Source organism: Aegilops tauschii, chromosome 1, assembly GCF_002575655.3.
Source record: "Aegilops tauschii subsp. strangulata cultivar AL8/78 chromosome 1, Aet v6.0, whole genome shotgun sequence".
Taxonomy (NCBI): Eukaryota; Viridiplantae; Streptophyta; class Magnoliopsida; order Poales; family Poaceae; genus Aegilops; species Aegilops tauschii.
In genome coordinates this window covers 7,740,446-7,755,134 of record NC_053035.3, presented here as the reverse complement: position 1 = coordinate 7,755,134, position 14,689 = coordinate 7,740,446, and the positions used below count along the sequence as shown (strand labels likewise).

The 14,689-nt window shown below is 43.8% G+C and overlaps 3 protein-coding genes across 4 annotated transcripts; 1 reads left to right on the top strand and 2 right to left on the bottom strand.

Annotated features, from left to right (window-relative positions):
- Positions 1-99: 99 nt before the first annotated feature.
- On the bottom strand, positions 100-4,166 carry LOC109765652 (ras-related protein RABD1). The gene is made up of 8 exons (XM_020324434.4): positions 3,890-4,166; positions 3,709-3,781; positions 3,548-3,595; positions 3,384-3,431; positions 1,933-2,004; positions 1,559-1,714; positions 1,088-1,191; positions 100-584 (listed from the first exon to the last, which is right to left on the bottom strand). The coding sequence occupies exons 1-8, from the start codon at positions 3,904-3,906 to the stop codon at positions 488-490; spliced, it is 615 nt and encodes a 204-aa protein (XP_020180023.1). The 5' UTR covers positions 3,907-4,166; the 3' UTR covers positions 100-487.
- A 2,569-nt stretch (positions 4,167-6,735) lies between these two features.
- LOC109759341 (tubulin-folding cofactor E) lies at positions 6,736-12,791 on the top strand. 2 transcript variants are annotated; one of them, XM_020318164.4, is made up of 18 exons: positions 6,736-7,118; positions 7,345-7,515; positions 7,877-7,923; positions 8,440-8,586; positions 8,675-8,749; positions 9,010-9,119; positions 9,202-9,329; positions 9,478-9,539; positions 9,639-9,746; positions 9,826-9,860; positions 10,092-10,160; positions 10,581-10,672; positions 10,751-10,827; positions 10,974-11,051; positions 11,232-11,918; positions 12,065-12,124; positions 12,299-12,345; positions 12,476-12,791. In XM_020318164.4, the coding sequence occupies exons 1-15, from the start codon at positions 6,812-6,814 to the stop codon at positions 11,328-11,330; spliced, it is 1,605 nt and encodes a 534-aa protein (XP_020173753.1). In that variant the 5' UTR covers positions 6,736-6,811; the 3' UTR covers positions 11,331-11,918; positions 12,065-12,124; positions 12,299-12,345; positions 12,476-12,791. The 2 variants fall into 2 exon arrangements, with proteins under 2 accessions (XP_020173753.1, XP_020173752.1); XM_020318163.4 differs by having other exon boundaries at positions 6,745-7,118; positions 11,229-11,918.
- A 622-nt stretch (positions 12,792-13,413) lies between these two features.
- Positions 13,414-14,476, bottom strand: LOC120973655 (glutathione S-transferase 1-like). The gene is made up of 3 exons (XM_045233228.2): positions 14,292-14,476; positions 14,055-14,103; positions 13,414-13,983 (listed from the first exon to the last, which is right to left on the bottom strand). Exons 2-3 carry the CDS (start codon positions 14,073-14,075, stop codon positions 13,525-13,527), a joined length of 480 nt encoding a protein of 159 aa, XP_045089163.1. The 5' UTR covers positions 14,076-14,103; positions 14,292-14,476; the 3' UTR covers positions 13,414-13,524.
- Positions 14,477-14,689: the final 213 nt, after the last annotated feature.

Genomic DNA, 14,689 nt, shown 5'->3' with positions numbered 1-14,689 from the left:
GCCAAATGTTTCTGGCCTCCTCTTGTCCATTATAAGAGTTATTACATCAGTCAGCATTCAAGGTCCCAAAAAAGTGGCCAAAAGACAAACTCCAGCCAATTAACAACACAAGATTATATAGGAGAAATGTAACAGGATGATGATTGACAAGCTTGAATTAACCATATTCTCAGCAACAATATGATCCTTTCTGAAAGATAACAGGATGATTGACAAGCTCACATTTTCATACAATTTTTGCCACCTAAGATCCATAAAATGCGCCTAAAACACTGACGAAGTAATGACTAGTGAGATTGCATAACAAGCTCAAACTGTGACGGGTATATTAAACAGTAGTAAGTAGTAACACAAGTTCTATTGTATACAAGTTCTGTGTTCAGTATATCCAATTCACCGCCTTCTCCAGCCTTTGATGGTGAATTTTCCAGCCTCCAACAACTCACAACCGGATGTCATGAGGTGTATGAATGGTGCCTTGCTGAGCTTATGAGCAGCAGCTGCTGTTCTGCTGCTGTATGGGCTGCCCTTTCATGTGAACATGGACCGTCGATTTCCTCTCCGCCGTTGGTTGGCTCGCCATCCTGCAGGCAAGTAAAAAAGCTCAGTATTCAGCTAGGATCCATCACTCGAACAGAAGGCAAGACTATCCACATGGTAAGCATGCACATAAGATTTTTTTTTAAAGGTGCCTAAAGTAACCATAAGAGGAGAGAACTGTATGATCTGCATTTAGCCCTCAGGGAAACTGATGTGAACATCTATATAAACTGTCTGTAACAAATATTTAACCTAGAAAACTCCCATGGGAAGTATTTTGAGAAACTGTTCATCATTGCTCTTGCTGGCGAATTTGAAAAGCAAGGTTTTATTGCTCTCCCAGCCTCTCTTGATGATGCAGAGCCCAAGAAAAATATGAGCATTGGGTTATCATATTTTAAAAACCAGTAATGAAAATATAATTACGGAATTCCCAGAGCTTTTCTTTCCACAAGCATACTGCTCGTTTGATGACCTATCAGTGCCAAATATAACAGAGAAACTGGGAAGAAAAGGGGCCTCTAAAAATGTGCATTTCTTGGCTTACTTGTTCTTGATTTCTGATGACATGGTTAAGAAAGCTGTCTCCACATTGATGGCTTCCTTTGCACTTGTCTCAAGAAAATTCATTCCCAACGATTCTGCAAAAGCCTGAAATTCATCATAGATATTTTAGTCACTTGTTTAGCATATTCAGAGTAATTATCCTGAATAGTAAAGATCGAAACTGCATTAGGAAGAGGAGTATCAAGAAGAATAAAGGAGCATGTCAATTTATCAAGAATGAAACAGATTCATGGTGGTTACTGTTTTATTGTGGCAACTAGAGATACATTGTTCTGTCCATTCAAATATACCATGTATGCTCAAACTAAAATCACGGTTGTCCATCTAAATGTTGATAACAGCAAGCTGTGAAATTGAGTAATTGACTGTAGCATGGTCGCAGGAATTTGTTGTCATTTGGACTGTATGGCTAATATTGTCAATGGAACCAAGAAAGAGAGAAGGGGTTTACCTTGGCCTCTTCTGTATCGACGACCTTACTATCAACCAAATCACATTTGTTCCCGACTAGAAGCTTGCACACACTGTCACTGGCATACCTATCAATCTCACTCAACCACTGCTTGACGTTGTTGAAGCTTTCCCTATCTGTCACATCATATACGATCTGAAAAATGTAGTAAGGAGTATTAACACCATGATAATTCTGTGAAAATGTAGATCCTCATTCCTGAATGATGAAGCACGATAAATAATGCAGAGCGAAAATGAACGAGTTCAGTTCAACAATGACTAGAGTGAAACTGTGAAACAACTCCAAAAGAAACGACCGCAGGTGCCAAAAGATCAGGATAAACATTATTATGGGTGTCCATGAGGGCTTACAATGATTCCATGCGCTCCGCGGTAGTAACTGCTTGTTATTGTCCTGAACCTTTCCTGGCCTGCTGTGTCCCACTGAACAAGGAACAGACCATCATCACATTACAACAACCGGAGGATTGAATGAACACAGGTAGATTTTGTAAAGCAATGCTGACCTAACACATCAAGTCTCAACCAACAACTAACCATCAACGCGATGGCTTCCATTTGTTTGTAATTATGACTGCTTAGCAAGCATGTACAGTCTAAGTTGCACAGTAAGTAATTACTCAGCGAGTACAGTGGCCCAATCTATGTTTGGTGATGTACATACACAGGGTTCATCATAAAAGACCTCACTTATATAATATAAAGCAATTTCCCTCGAAACAATTAAGGGCTTTAGTTGGTGCAAGATCAACCAGGCCATTTTACTTTCCAAGCAAATATCCGTCGCATAATGAAAATTAACTAAAATAAGCACACCGACAGCTCAACGGAGTAACGGCAATTGTTGAGCTCAGGGGATGCTGCACAGATGGTACATTAATTCTACGTGTCACTGCTTTTCCCCACAGTTTTAATACTGAAATTATTCCCACCTCCCTGGTTCCACCACTGGACAAATTTAACACAGATTTAATAACACAAAAAAATTGCCATCCAATCCCTCGAGTTTTGTCGGGACAATGCATAAATCAGAAACCCCTAATTAACTCGCAGAGTTGGTGCCCAATCAATGCGATAGCTTCCAATTATTTGCAATTATGACTGCTTAGCAAGCATGTACAGTCTAAGTTGTACAGTAAGTAATTACTCATGGAGTACATTGGCCCAATCTAAGTTCAGTGATGTACACAGAGGGGTTTATCATAAAAGACCTCCCTTATAATATAAAGCAATTCCTCTCCAAACAGTTAAGAGCTTTAGTTGGTGCAGCGCTATCAACGATGGGCGATAGTACAGGATAAACCAGGCCATTTTAGTTTCCAGGTAAGTACCCGCCTTCCTAATAAAATCAGCTAAAAATGGCGCACCGCAGCTCAACGGAGTTACGTCAATTGCTGAGTCCAGGGCATGCTCCACAGACGGTAATATTTTCTAGGTGTCACTGCATTTCCCCCACAATATAATACTGTAACTATCCCCACCTCCCTGGTTCCACCATAGGGAGAGCTTAAATAGAGTTAAGAACCATACTGAGTTTTGTCAGAACAATGTATCGACTACGCCAATCAGAAACCCCTGATTAACCTGCAGAGTTGGTACCCACCGTTTTGTATAAAGCAATCCAGGTACCAACCTAACACCAAGATCTAGCACAGCAAGCCCCACCAATTCCCACCCACCCTTGTATATGATTTCTATGAAGTGAGAACGAATCGAAGCACCATATCCCAATTATTAACAGATAACAGAACCACCAGGCAAATGAACTGGCATCAGCGAAATTCGTGTAAGCTGAAACTCACAATCTGCAGCTTCACCGACTTGCCATCGAGCTCGACGGTCCGGATTTTCTGCAGACACATTCATGAAAAAGGTAAAGCAGATTCAGTCAGAAGCCCGTACTTGCGGCAGCTACTTAATGGAGCTGCATCAATCACAGCAAAAGGGGATCCTTTGCTGTACTTACGAAATCAACGCCGATGGTACTGATGTAGGTGTCGACGTACGCGTCGTCCTGCAAAAAGGGATCGACCAATCAGTCAATCAAACCTCATAAATTTCCTTGGCACGCGCAAAAGAAAGAAAGAAACGCGGCCGGAGAAGGCGGAAGGGGATCGGGTTTCTCACGGCGAAGCGGAGGAGGAGGCAGGACTTGCCGACGGAGGAGTCGCCGATGAGGAGCAGCTTGAAGAGGTAGTCGCTGCAGCAGCCCACGCACATCAATCAATCACCCGGAACAAAAGAAACGCAGACAAATCAAGCGAGAAAGAAAGAAAGATCGGCGGCGGCGGCGGCGCCGGGGACTTACTACTCGGAGGTGCTCATGGCCGGCGTCCGCTGGGCTCCGGCGGATTCGGGGGAGAAGGGGGACGGGCGCTGCTGGAGGGGATCCGGCGACGGCGGCTGGCGTGCGCAGATCGATCGAGGGGAGCGGGGGAAGGTGGAGAGGGGAAGCAAAGGGAGTCGGGCGAGAGAAGTCTCCGCCTTTTCTTGTCTTTGGTCCGCTTATATGCCGCCATGGCCGACGGAGGACGCGTGAGGGGAGGGGAGGGATGGCTTAGCGGCTAATCAATCAAGCGGTGCACAAAGAGTGCAAAAGTTGTCTTCACATTTCCTCTTTTTCTTCTTTTCTTTGGGCTATAAAATAAAGAGTTTTTAGCCTTTATTTGTCTTTACAAAAATGAAAGTTGATTAGCTTTAATTTTTGTTGTGGTGGCACAAAGTTAATGCGTTTCGATTCGATTGCATAAGCACCGTGATTTATAAAGTGTTGTTAGATAACCAATATTATATTAGCGTAGGTATCACATTGTCTAACCAGTACATGTGAAGGTCTAATTTTGGCGGGATATTGTTTTTGTCTTTCGCCTAACATAGATTGGTTGATGAGTTGTACAACTATTATATGGCAAATTTAAGTCTCAGGTGTTTACAAGACAAATGAAGATGAATCAAGATTCATGGACGAATTGCTGTGAGCCGGATGCCTGAACCGTAATAATTTTGACTGCTAGTAATATTTTGATTGGATAATTGAGAATCTTACATGTGGACTTATTTGAAAATTATCTTCTCAAGTTACATTATTATATTACTTCTATAATACGCGATGATAGAAAAATAAGGGTCAGAAGCAACATCTTGAAGAAGGTGTTGATGCATATTGCGATAATTTCTATGGTAACACTAGAAGCGTGAGTCAGGGGACAAACGAGGGATGAAAAATATAAATGTGTGCTATGCTTGGGTAGTTAGGTCAATACCAATTGAACAGAGCATGTTTATGGTACGTTGAATATTGAAAACAAAAGTGACACCTTAGATGTAGGTACTTATATATATATATATGAATCAGAACGGATGAGATATGAGAGAGGTTGGCATAGAGGCTAGCAAAGAGTAGTAAATCATTTTCCTTGTTATAAAAAAGCTGCCCTTGGCTTTTTTTTAGAGCACAAGGCTAGTATATTTTGATTGTATACTGTGTTGTGGTTTTCGTATGTGTTGATAACCATTTTGTTCATGTTTAAGCAATTATTAACCGGTTGTTAATTTTATAACAACCACACTCTTTCATGTGGTGTGAAACGTTTTTGATAGGTTATTGCTTTTCATAGACATAATTTTTTTTGACATACCACTATAAATGAATTTTGATTAGTTTAAACACCACAACCTTTTGAGCTTTAGAGGGTTTATTGATAACACCAGCCTCCTTCCCCTGGCCCCAGCTATTATCTGTTGCCCATGGTTACGTGGCTTGGCTCCCCGACGCCTCAGCTCCAGCGTCCACCATCTCTGCTCGGCATCATCCGCCCCTGCTCTGCGGCCATCCACCGAACCAGCTCGTCCGCCTCCCCTACTCTCCTACCCGGGGCTCCACACACGCCCTCCCGCGCCACCTTTGGCCAGTCTCTTCGTTGGCCTCAAACGGTACTCCTTCCTTCCTAATATCATAGGCGTATTAGGTTCTAGCACAAAAATTAACGCATGCCGTTCGTTACTTTAGTCGTCATGCATGTCGCGGGGAGGGAGGCATGCACGGTCTACTATGACCAGTTGACACTGAAATGAGTGCTTTGTTGAAACGCTGACGCTGGAGGGAGCACGAGACCCCGCCCTGGCCCGTGCCAAGCTGCACGACAAGATGGGTAGCAACTGCGTTGCCGGTGGGACCCTCGTCCCCAACACCTCCACCGTGGATGGAGCTTGGTATGGTGAGTGCTCTTCAGGGAGCACAAAGTGGGTGCTAACCGTACAAAAGGACCGTCCATTTTCCCCTACAAAAGTAGCGATTTTTTTTAAATGACGATATCTGACATTATTAGATAAGGAGAAATACACAACAGGTCACAACGCTCCATAGAAGACAACCCAACTTAAATACAAAGAACCGTAGGTTGCCATCAACTTCAATGGAAATGCTAGGAAGGAGAAGGAGCAGTGCCCACTGCCCCAATTGCACCAGCATCAAAAGCCCCACGGGACTATACAAACCACAGTAGAGGTCCGCCGCGAACGACGGGATGAAAGCACCGCTTATCAAACATTGCCCGGGGGGAACGACCCTCTATGTATCACGCCAGGAGCAACCCCACCGAAGCACCACCACGAAGAAGATGATGAAGATCCAACACCAGGCATGAGGAGGCAAGTGAGTGGAACAATCCGACCTATACTACTCGCCGGATCCAGACGCCCAGAACCAGCAACAATAGCTGTCACACACTCCGCTGGCACCGAAGAAGACACCAACGGGACGGGAACGGTGCGGGAAAGACGTTATTCCAACAAGAGACTGGCGTCCGCCTCGCCGACCTCATCAGGAGACCTAAACCTACATAAGACAGGACCACCTCCCTCCCACCGACGAAGAGCCGGAGTCCGCCGCACCACCGAAGCCCACACGGGCCGCGGGGCCGGGACGAACCACCGGCGCCGTCGGTGTGAGGACCCGAACTCTCGATCGCCTTTGTTTCGTCTCTTGACGAGAAGGGACGGTTGTAGCGATTGTTGGCGAGTCTGTAAATATGCCATTTTATGGGAATGCATGCAAATATTCATTTTCGTGATAAGTAATTCGGGACGGAGGAGAGACGACGAAATTGCGAACAAGAGAGTACTAATCAAACGAGTCGTGGGTGGGTCCACCCTGGTCAGTGGCACATCGCTCTCTGCTCTCCCCCCCTCCGATCCAGTTCCAGTTCCACTCCCTCCGCATCACACCCACATGGCCGCCGCCGGCGCCGGGTTCCGGCTGGGCCAGCGCGTGCACGCGGCGGGCGACCCGCGCCGCTCCGGCACCGTGCGCTACCTGGGCCCCGTCGACGGCCACGGCGGCGACTGGGTGGGCGTCGACTGGGACGGCGGCGCCGGCGGCCGCCACGACGGCTCCCTCGCCGGCCGCCGCTACTTCGCCGCCGCGGGCGAGCGCTCTGCCTCCTTCGCGCGCCCCTCCGCGCTCAGCGCCGGGATCGCGCTCCCCGACGCCCTCCGCCTCCGCTACCGCGTCGACGACTTCACCAAGGAGGAACAAGGTGCGCCCATGCCTTCAAAATAGGATTTTTATACCGCTTCCAAGACAATCAGTTGAGCATCTATCATGTTGATAATCCTGTCTTTGTTGGCGAGTCGGCGTAAGATCCCAACCAGTTTATTATTGTTCCCGAGTAATCATCCAGTGAGAATGAATTTGTTTCCAGTTGTACTTGGATCTTGTAAATTGGCAATGTGACCTCCTTACGCACGCTATGTTGTGTTCAGATGAAATGTACGTCTTCTCGACGAGCCAGAAGCGCGTATCGGTGGAATTGGTCGGGACGAACAAGGTCCGGGACAAGCTGAAGAACTTTGACGAGTTGTCGTGTGCGTCTGTTTCATTCATGGGGGTAAGCTCGGCCGGATCGCCAGAGGAACTACAGGGGTTGGTTCCAAGTAAGTTTCATTCATGTGTCCATGTTTTGTTCATGAAGGTTTCATTTCTACCACATTCCGCTCATTTCCTCATGGGAGATAATGGAACGTACTTTCTAAATTTTAATAAAATGTAAAACAATATGGACACATAACCGCCATCACTCTTACTGGAACCCTTGTGCTGCGTCTTACATCCTACCTTACCTCTGTTTGGAAGTGGTCTGAATTTCCTAAATGATGTAAGGTACTATAGCATGAGAACCAACAATTTTTACTAATAATCTATTCGAGACTTGAAGCCAGTCAAGTATGCATACAAAGTCTATAATCAGCATCCCATTTTCATGAGTGTCCTGGCTAATTATTTTGCTTGTTTCAGATCTCAGGCAACTTGATTTAACCGGAAATCTCATTTCTCAGTGGCAAGTATGTACCCCTTTTTTGCAAGCATACTTTCACAGATTTGATTTGAACTCTACGACCTTTTGCGATTCTTAACTAGTATGGACATAAGATAGGCAACTGAATAAAATTGAAACAGACAAAGAAATGCTATACCTGTTTGTCTTCTCATTCCGTTTGATTTTTTATTTTAAAATTTGACCATGCTATGTCAACAAGACTGCCAGAGATGAGTAACTGGTATGTGGTGCTGCTATATTTCATCACTAATAAGCTTGGAGTTGTTACTAATTCTTGTGATAACATATTAGTGTCAGTTCTGCTGTCACTTATCAGTAAGTATTTCCTTGAATGTCCTTGTGTTAATGCTGTCCGTGTTCATTGTTATTACATCAGTTCAGAGCACCTTTAGTACTTTTTCTGAGTTGACAGTACATGTTTTATAACTTTTTTGCTGTCTCAACATGTCACTTTCTTTTATCTATGATTTTTTGCCGCTTATCTTCTGGAATGTTCCTAAACTGTTTGGATTTTTCTCAGGATATATTCTCTCTGTGTCAAGCTCTGCCATCTCTCGAAGTTCTTGATTTGACAAACAATACCATGGAGAATGACTTTGTAGAAAGTCCATTGCTGAAGAATATTCGTGTTTTGGTTCTCAACAACTGTGGTGTAACCTGGGAACTGGTATGTGCTCTGCATGCGGACTACTTGAAATATTATCAGTCGATATATCAATCACACTAGAAGTTTGATGCTGACTTATGTGGAACAGATTGAAAAGCTTAAAGTTCCATTTGCATGTCTCACTGACCTCCACCTAATATGGAACAAGCTGAACATAATCACGGTTAGCATTTCTCCTCGTACTTCTGTTCTTATGTGCTTTACATAAAATTGCTATCTTCTTCTTCATCTCATCTGTATCCAAAGAAAAGAGCAAAACACCTCAATACCTAACAAATGTAGCTTTCTGCCAGTTCATTGCCAATGTGCTGCATTTTAAATGGATAATCATTCCCAAAGTCTGTAGTTCATACTTTTATTCCTTCAGCAAAGTGTGCATGAAACAATATTTGAGGACTAACTGTATTTTACCATCTTCTCCAGACCCCAGCTGGAAACTTTGTGCAAGGTTTCGATACACTGCGGCTCTTAAATTTGGAAGACAATCACATTGTTTCATGGGATGAAATGGTGAAACTTTCTTATTTAAGAAGGTACCAGTATAAAAGTTGAAGCTTTTGTAATTAAGTTAGTGGTACTTCAGCATTTCTTTCATTTGGATCTTGTGACTTGCAGCTTGGAACAGCTCCATTTGAACAAGAACAAGATAAAGCATGTAAGATACCCGTCTAATCTTCCATCATCAGGGTCTCTTGGTGATGTAGCTGTTCCGGCCTTCGAAAAATTGCAAGTCCTTTTATTAGGTATTTTCGCGCTTGCCTTTTTCTGTATTCCCATACTTCACAAAACTAAGATTATAAGACAATACCCTGTTCTAACAAAGTACTGCCTTCTGTGCTGTTCAAGTAGAAACAGAAATGTTGTGCTAATGGTGACATTTAAATGCCTCAGGATCTAATGAAATAGAAGACTTTCCTTCTGTGGATTCACTTAACCTCTTTCCAAGTTTAATGGTGAGCTAGTTTCCAAGGAATTATCCTTCTATTTTTCACTCTGGTATTGCTGCATAATTATAGACCGACACGGCTAACTGAAATCTGTTTTTCTGGAAGGACGTCAGGATTTCTGATAATCCTATAGCTGATCCTGCCAAGGGAGGTGCTCCTCGATTTGTGCTTGTTGCTCGACTAGGAAATGTTAAAATACTAAATGGCAGTGAGGTAATTGCTGTTTCTCTGGGTGCTCTTCAGCATATATGTAGCAATACATTGCATCCTTAATATGTCATTCTTTTTCTAGGTAAGTGCACGTGAACGGAGGGAAGCAGAAATACGGTCAGTTAAATCCCTTTTGCCCTTGCCTGTAAATTATTACCTTCTCAGATCGTGTATGGCTGGCTAGTAGTCATCTTAAGTTGGTTGCCGGGACCATATTTGTGTTTTTCTCTATGTCTACCCTTAATTTTCTTCTGGTGTTCTGAGAAGGCCTCTTTATTATCACACATCTTTAAATAAATATGGTTTGCCCATCTTCATAATTCTGATACTTGTGATGTAACATTATAGATACATTCGCCTTGTTATGGGAAAAGCAGAATCAAGTGACCCAGAACTGCTCAAACAGCTACACCCTAGGTAAGTTTGTCAAAATTCCACTCCGTTTTAGTACTAAGGATCCATCGAGGAGATAATCCATTGATTTGAGCACTTTTTTTAAAGAAAATAGAAAATCCAATTGCTCAAATGGTGTTCCCATGTTCATCTGAGAAGGATGATGTTGCGATGTCATCATAATGAAGTGACCTATCTAACTAGAAGACTCCTTGTATGGTTTTATCCTCTCGAATTAGAAGAATACTTTTGTAACATTCAGTGACTGAAAAAAGTTATGTTTTGCTTGTTAGTCAATTTGGCCTATATGGTTAGCTCATTACTGACATGTATTTGTGTTTTCTGGCATTGTTTGCCAATTTGTTTACTTCTGAAAGATACCTGCTTTTTTTATCAACAGTAATTAATTGAGTATACTTAGGCAGCACATAATTCTTAATGCAGGTTTGCTGAACTGAAGGCCTTTCATGGCATTGAGGACGAGAAGCCAACTTCAAGGATGTCAGGCCCACAAAAGATGGCTTCTGGGCTTATAAGTAATTATCCTGAACTAAATAAATTGGACAATAATATGGCTACATGAATGAACTGGGATTTTTCTGTTCTGCATGCAGGTATCACCTTGAAATGTGTGGGGCCATCCATGGGCGAGAAGCAACCATTGACAAAGAAACTGCCTCCTGCAACTACTGTAAGTGCTTCATACCACTTGTCTATCCTTATTTTTGGCTCCCTCTGGCACTTATTTGTACTACTTACAGTGATGACAGATCGTTCATCTGATCTGCTTTGTCCCATTCAATATTTTAACTGTCAAAGTTTTTTTTTTTTGTGTAGGTTGGAAAGCTGAAATCTTTGTGCGAGAGTTTCTTTAAACTGAAGGACATCAAACTGAGATTGTTTCTTGAAGAAGAGGTACAACATATATTGTGTCTCTCTAATATCTCCTCCAAAGTTGAACTTCTGGAGTTCTATTGTTCATGTACAAAAGTCCGATTAAAAAGAGTACTGCTTATTGTCTTTGAAAGAATCTGCTTGTGAATATGCCAATATTTGAAATAGATTATTATTGATGCTATGGTTGTGTTTTAGCAGGGATGCCCACTACCGCAACTACTCGAAGAAGAGACGGCTTCGCTCGTGGAGCTTGGGATAGGCACAGGAGCAACCATTATCGTCGATGAAGAAAGCTAGTCCTCTGCTGGGAGAAGAAAGAATATATGTATTTGTGTGCACGGATACCGCACTATGATTACTTTAAAAGAACCAGTCCCCTTTTTTCTGTTCATTTGTTAGAGAAAATGAGGTCTTCTTGGTGTGATGTTACATTTGTTTAGATATGTGAGATGCTGTACTTTTTAGCTCTGCTGCTGATAACAGAGATGCTGCTTTTGTAGCTTAAGTCAGGCCAAAGTAAGGGCAGAGAGAAAATCAGCCTCATCCTTATCCTCATCATATGGCCACAGGGCCTCACACCACAAATAATGCTAAAAATTATACTTCTTGTTTCTGTGGCTACAAAGTTTCCCAGTCGCTGTCCTTTGTCTCTCTTCTTCAGAGGCTTGAGGATGGTTTGCCTTGTGCATTGCACTGCATAGGGCTGTAAAACTTGGAAGGTTTCTGAGGCAAGCAGCAGCAGCAGCCATGGAGCCTGCCAGTGCTAGCTTGGTCTCCCTGAGGGCATCCACCGCCACGAGCCGCAGCTGCTTCTCATGTCGACAGCAAGGGACGCCCAAGACCAGGATGCTTCCGGCCATGGCGTCCAAGTCCGGGGCGAAACTGGTATGAGTATCTCTCCTCACAGAATTTCAGTTTCTAAATCTTCTTGGCACCGGCTGGTTGTAGCCATGGCTATCGTTGCTGCCCTGCTGCATAGAAGCCATTCTTTCCAGTGTTGTACTGAAGAAGATGCTGCTTGTGCTGTGCAGGTGGCTTCAGGCTGCAAGACATGCAGGGGGAAGGGTGCAGTGGAATGCGAAGGCTGCAAGGCAAGACCAATCTCTGCTTGCTGCTGCCATACATATCCTATCTTCTGAAGGCCATTTATTATTATCTGCAAATATATTTTTTAATAATTATCTTCTGAAGGCCATTTGTTATAATCTGCAATCATATTTTCTTAATATTGATGAGGGGAGCTAACTGTCTAATGTTTGATGCAGGGGACAGGCAGGAACAAGAAGAACGGCAACATCTTCGAGAGATGGAAGTATGTTTATTAATCATGAGAAATTACAAGTCATGATATTCATGTAGTACGTGTAGTCGAAGTATCACTTGTTACTCCAGCGATTAGTTTGTGACTAAACTGCTGGTATTAATTATGGGATATGGTTCAGGTGCTTCGACTGCCAGGGGTTTGGGATGAGGAAGTGCCCCACCTGCGGCAAGGGAGGCCTCACGCCGGAGCAGAGAGGAGAAAGATAGAAGAAACAGCCAAGCATCCATCCATCCATGGCAGATGCACTCTCCAGTGTCATATTTATCATGCTCAACTTTGATCGAACTCTGACTACTATCTAGAAGTAAGTATCACCCAGAATCGCCAAGCAAAATGTCGAAAACCGAATATGGTGATACACATAATTGGTTTGAGAACCGGCAGTATAATGCCAAGCAGAATGTTGTGAGGAAATCAACTGGTTTCTGCGCGTATTGACTGGTTTGCATGCTTTTGAATCTATATGCTGCAAGTATTTTTGTTTGTTTTTTGTTTTTTTGAATATATTTAGTTTGTCGGAAGTATTATTTAAAAAACTAAGTGCCTCTCCTGGGCGATGGGTGGTGCTCATGTGAGGCTGCATGTGGCCCCTTTGCGCACTTAGCTACAGTGCACCAATGCGCTGCCTCAGGGTTGCGCCCATTGCACTGGCTGCCTGGTGGGCTTTCCATACGATGTTCAATTTCAATAGAAATTTTTGCCCATTAAGTTCATTTGAGCCATATGATGGATAAATCTGTTAAGTGATAACAAGTTTATGTATCCATGCTAAATTGTTTATATGTCTAGTTGAGCCAACGGAATCGCAAAATATTAGCCATATAGAAACATGTATTTCCAAAAGATGGCCGCTCAAGTTTCTTTTCCTGGATGCAAAAAAAAGAAAAGAAGAAAAATTTGGATCCATGATCAACAAAACTAAGAATTAATATCAGTCCCATGCACCATAAAAATCACAAGTAGAGTAGCAAGCCAAACACCACACATGGTCGAATAAGTTATTGAAAAGGTAATCACAAATCACAAGATGGAAATCAAAGAGTGATGCTTGTGAACTTCCAACTCCCATAAGACATCCCGAGCAACCTAATAGAACTTCATTCTCCCCCTTTGGCATCAGGACTCGCATGAAAGAAATGATGCTAAAATACGGTCAACTAAATCATTTCAGAAATTCTTCGCGGACGGATTCATTAGACCAGACACCTTCCTCACCGCCGGCCTGGCCCTCAGGCCATCCCACCATGCCCTCACACGTGGGTACGCGTCGAGAACTGACCTGTATGTAGTGACCCCTAGGCACAACATGGTGGACACATGGTTGAGGTCCGCGAGGCTGATGAAATCACCAGCCAGGTACCTGGAGCTCGACAGCCTCGACTGGTACACCTCCAGCACCTTCTTTAGCTTCTCGATGTTGCCCTCCACGGCGCTCTCGTCTACTCTTTGCCCAAAGATCGGCCGGATCCTGACCTCCATGAGGATAGCATCCATTATAGGGCTGTAATGGTGAGCCTGCACCTCCATCCACATGTCCACCATTGCTGATCCCTCCAGCTCCTGGTTGCCGACCCTGAGAAACTCGGGCTTGTATTTGCGGCATACATATTTCGTGATCGCGCGCCTCTGCAATATATGCGGTGAGAAAGCAAGGGTTGAAACATGTTAGTAGAAAATTTGCTCATGAAGTCTCTTACCCCAGAGGCAGAAATCACCATCCTCCAAGACTGGCACCTGACCGAATGGCTGTGAAAAGAGAAAAAACCACAAACACATGTACCACTTAGCAGCTAATCAGCAACATCAACGTTAAAAGAAAAACAACACCCTTGCGATCTTCCAGCTAGATGATTTTTCAGTCTGCCGCCATTCAGATTTTTTATCCGGTCGATCCCTTCAATCCCGATGATCGTTGCGTTACTAACTGATCTTACATGTTACTAAGGATGGAAATTTGACTGGCACCGGATTGAAATTTAGCTAAGAGCCGGAGAGTGTAGAGTAGGTTCCTGGCAAGGTGGGCGGGGCTCTTGTGCTCGGCGGCGGCGAAGTCGACTGCGACAACCTCGTACTCGACGCTCGCCTCCTCCAGGCTCAAGAGCACCCTGGCTATGTTCCATCACCTGGCCGCCCCGTACACCTTCACGGCGGCCACCATGTATGCTGCTCTTCTTCTGGCCGGCCGGTTTCCCTCTTATTGCCAAAATATGTCTCTGTCTTCACCTCAACTGATGTGCCTCCCTGGTTGACTGATAGCATAGAATAGTATTCTCTTCATCTTATCATATATAGTAGAGGTTGCAAGCTTAGAACCGCAAACTTGGTCAAAATA

Coding starts and splice junctions, on each gene's coding strand:
- LOC109765652 (XM_020324434.4), bottom strand. Junction 3,596..3,708: donor GCCTCCTCCTCCGCTTCGCC/GTGAGAAACCCG, acceptor CCCTTTTTGCAG/GACGACGCGTACGTCGACAC. Junction 3,432..3,547: donor GTACCATCGGCGTTGATTTC/GTAAGTACAGCA, acceptor ATGTGTCTGCAG/AAAATCCGGACCGTCGAGCT.
- LOC109759341 (XM_020318163.4), top strand. CDS start 6,812: ATGGCCGCCGCCGGCGCCGGGTTCCGGCTGGGCCAGCGCGTGCACGCG. Junction 9,540..9,638: donor ACCTCTTTCCAAGTTTAATG/GTGAGCTAGTTT, acceptor TTTTTCTGGAAG/GACGTCAGGATTTCTGATAA. Junction 9,747..9,825: donor AAATACTAAATGGCAGTGAG/GTAATTGCTGTT, acceptor TTCTTTTTCTAG/GTAAGTGCACGTGAACGGAG.
- LOC120973655 (XM_045233228.2), bottom strand. CDS start 14,075: ATGGTGATTTCTGCCTCTGGG. Junction 13,984..14,054: donor TGGTGATTTCTGCCTCTGGG/GTAAGAGACTTC, acceptor CATATATTGCAG/AGGCGCGCGATCACGAAATA.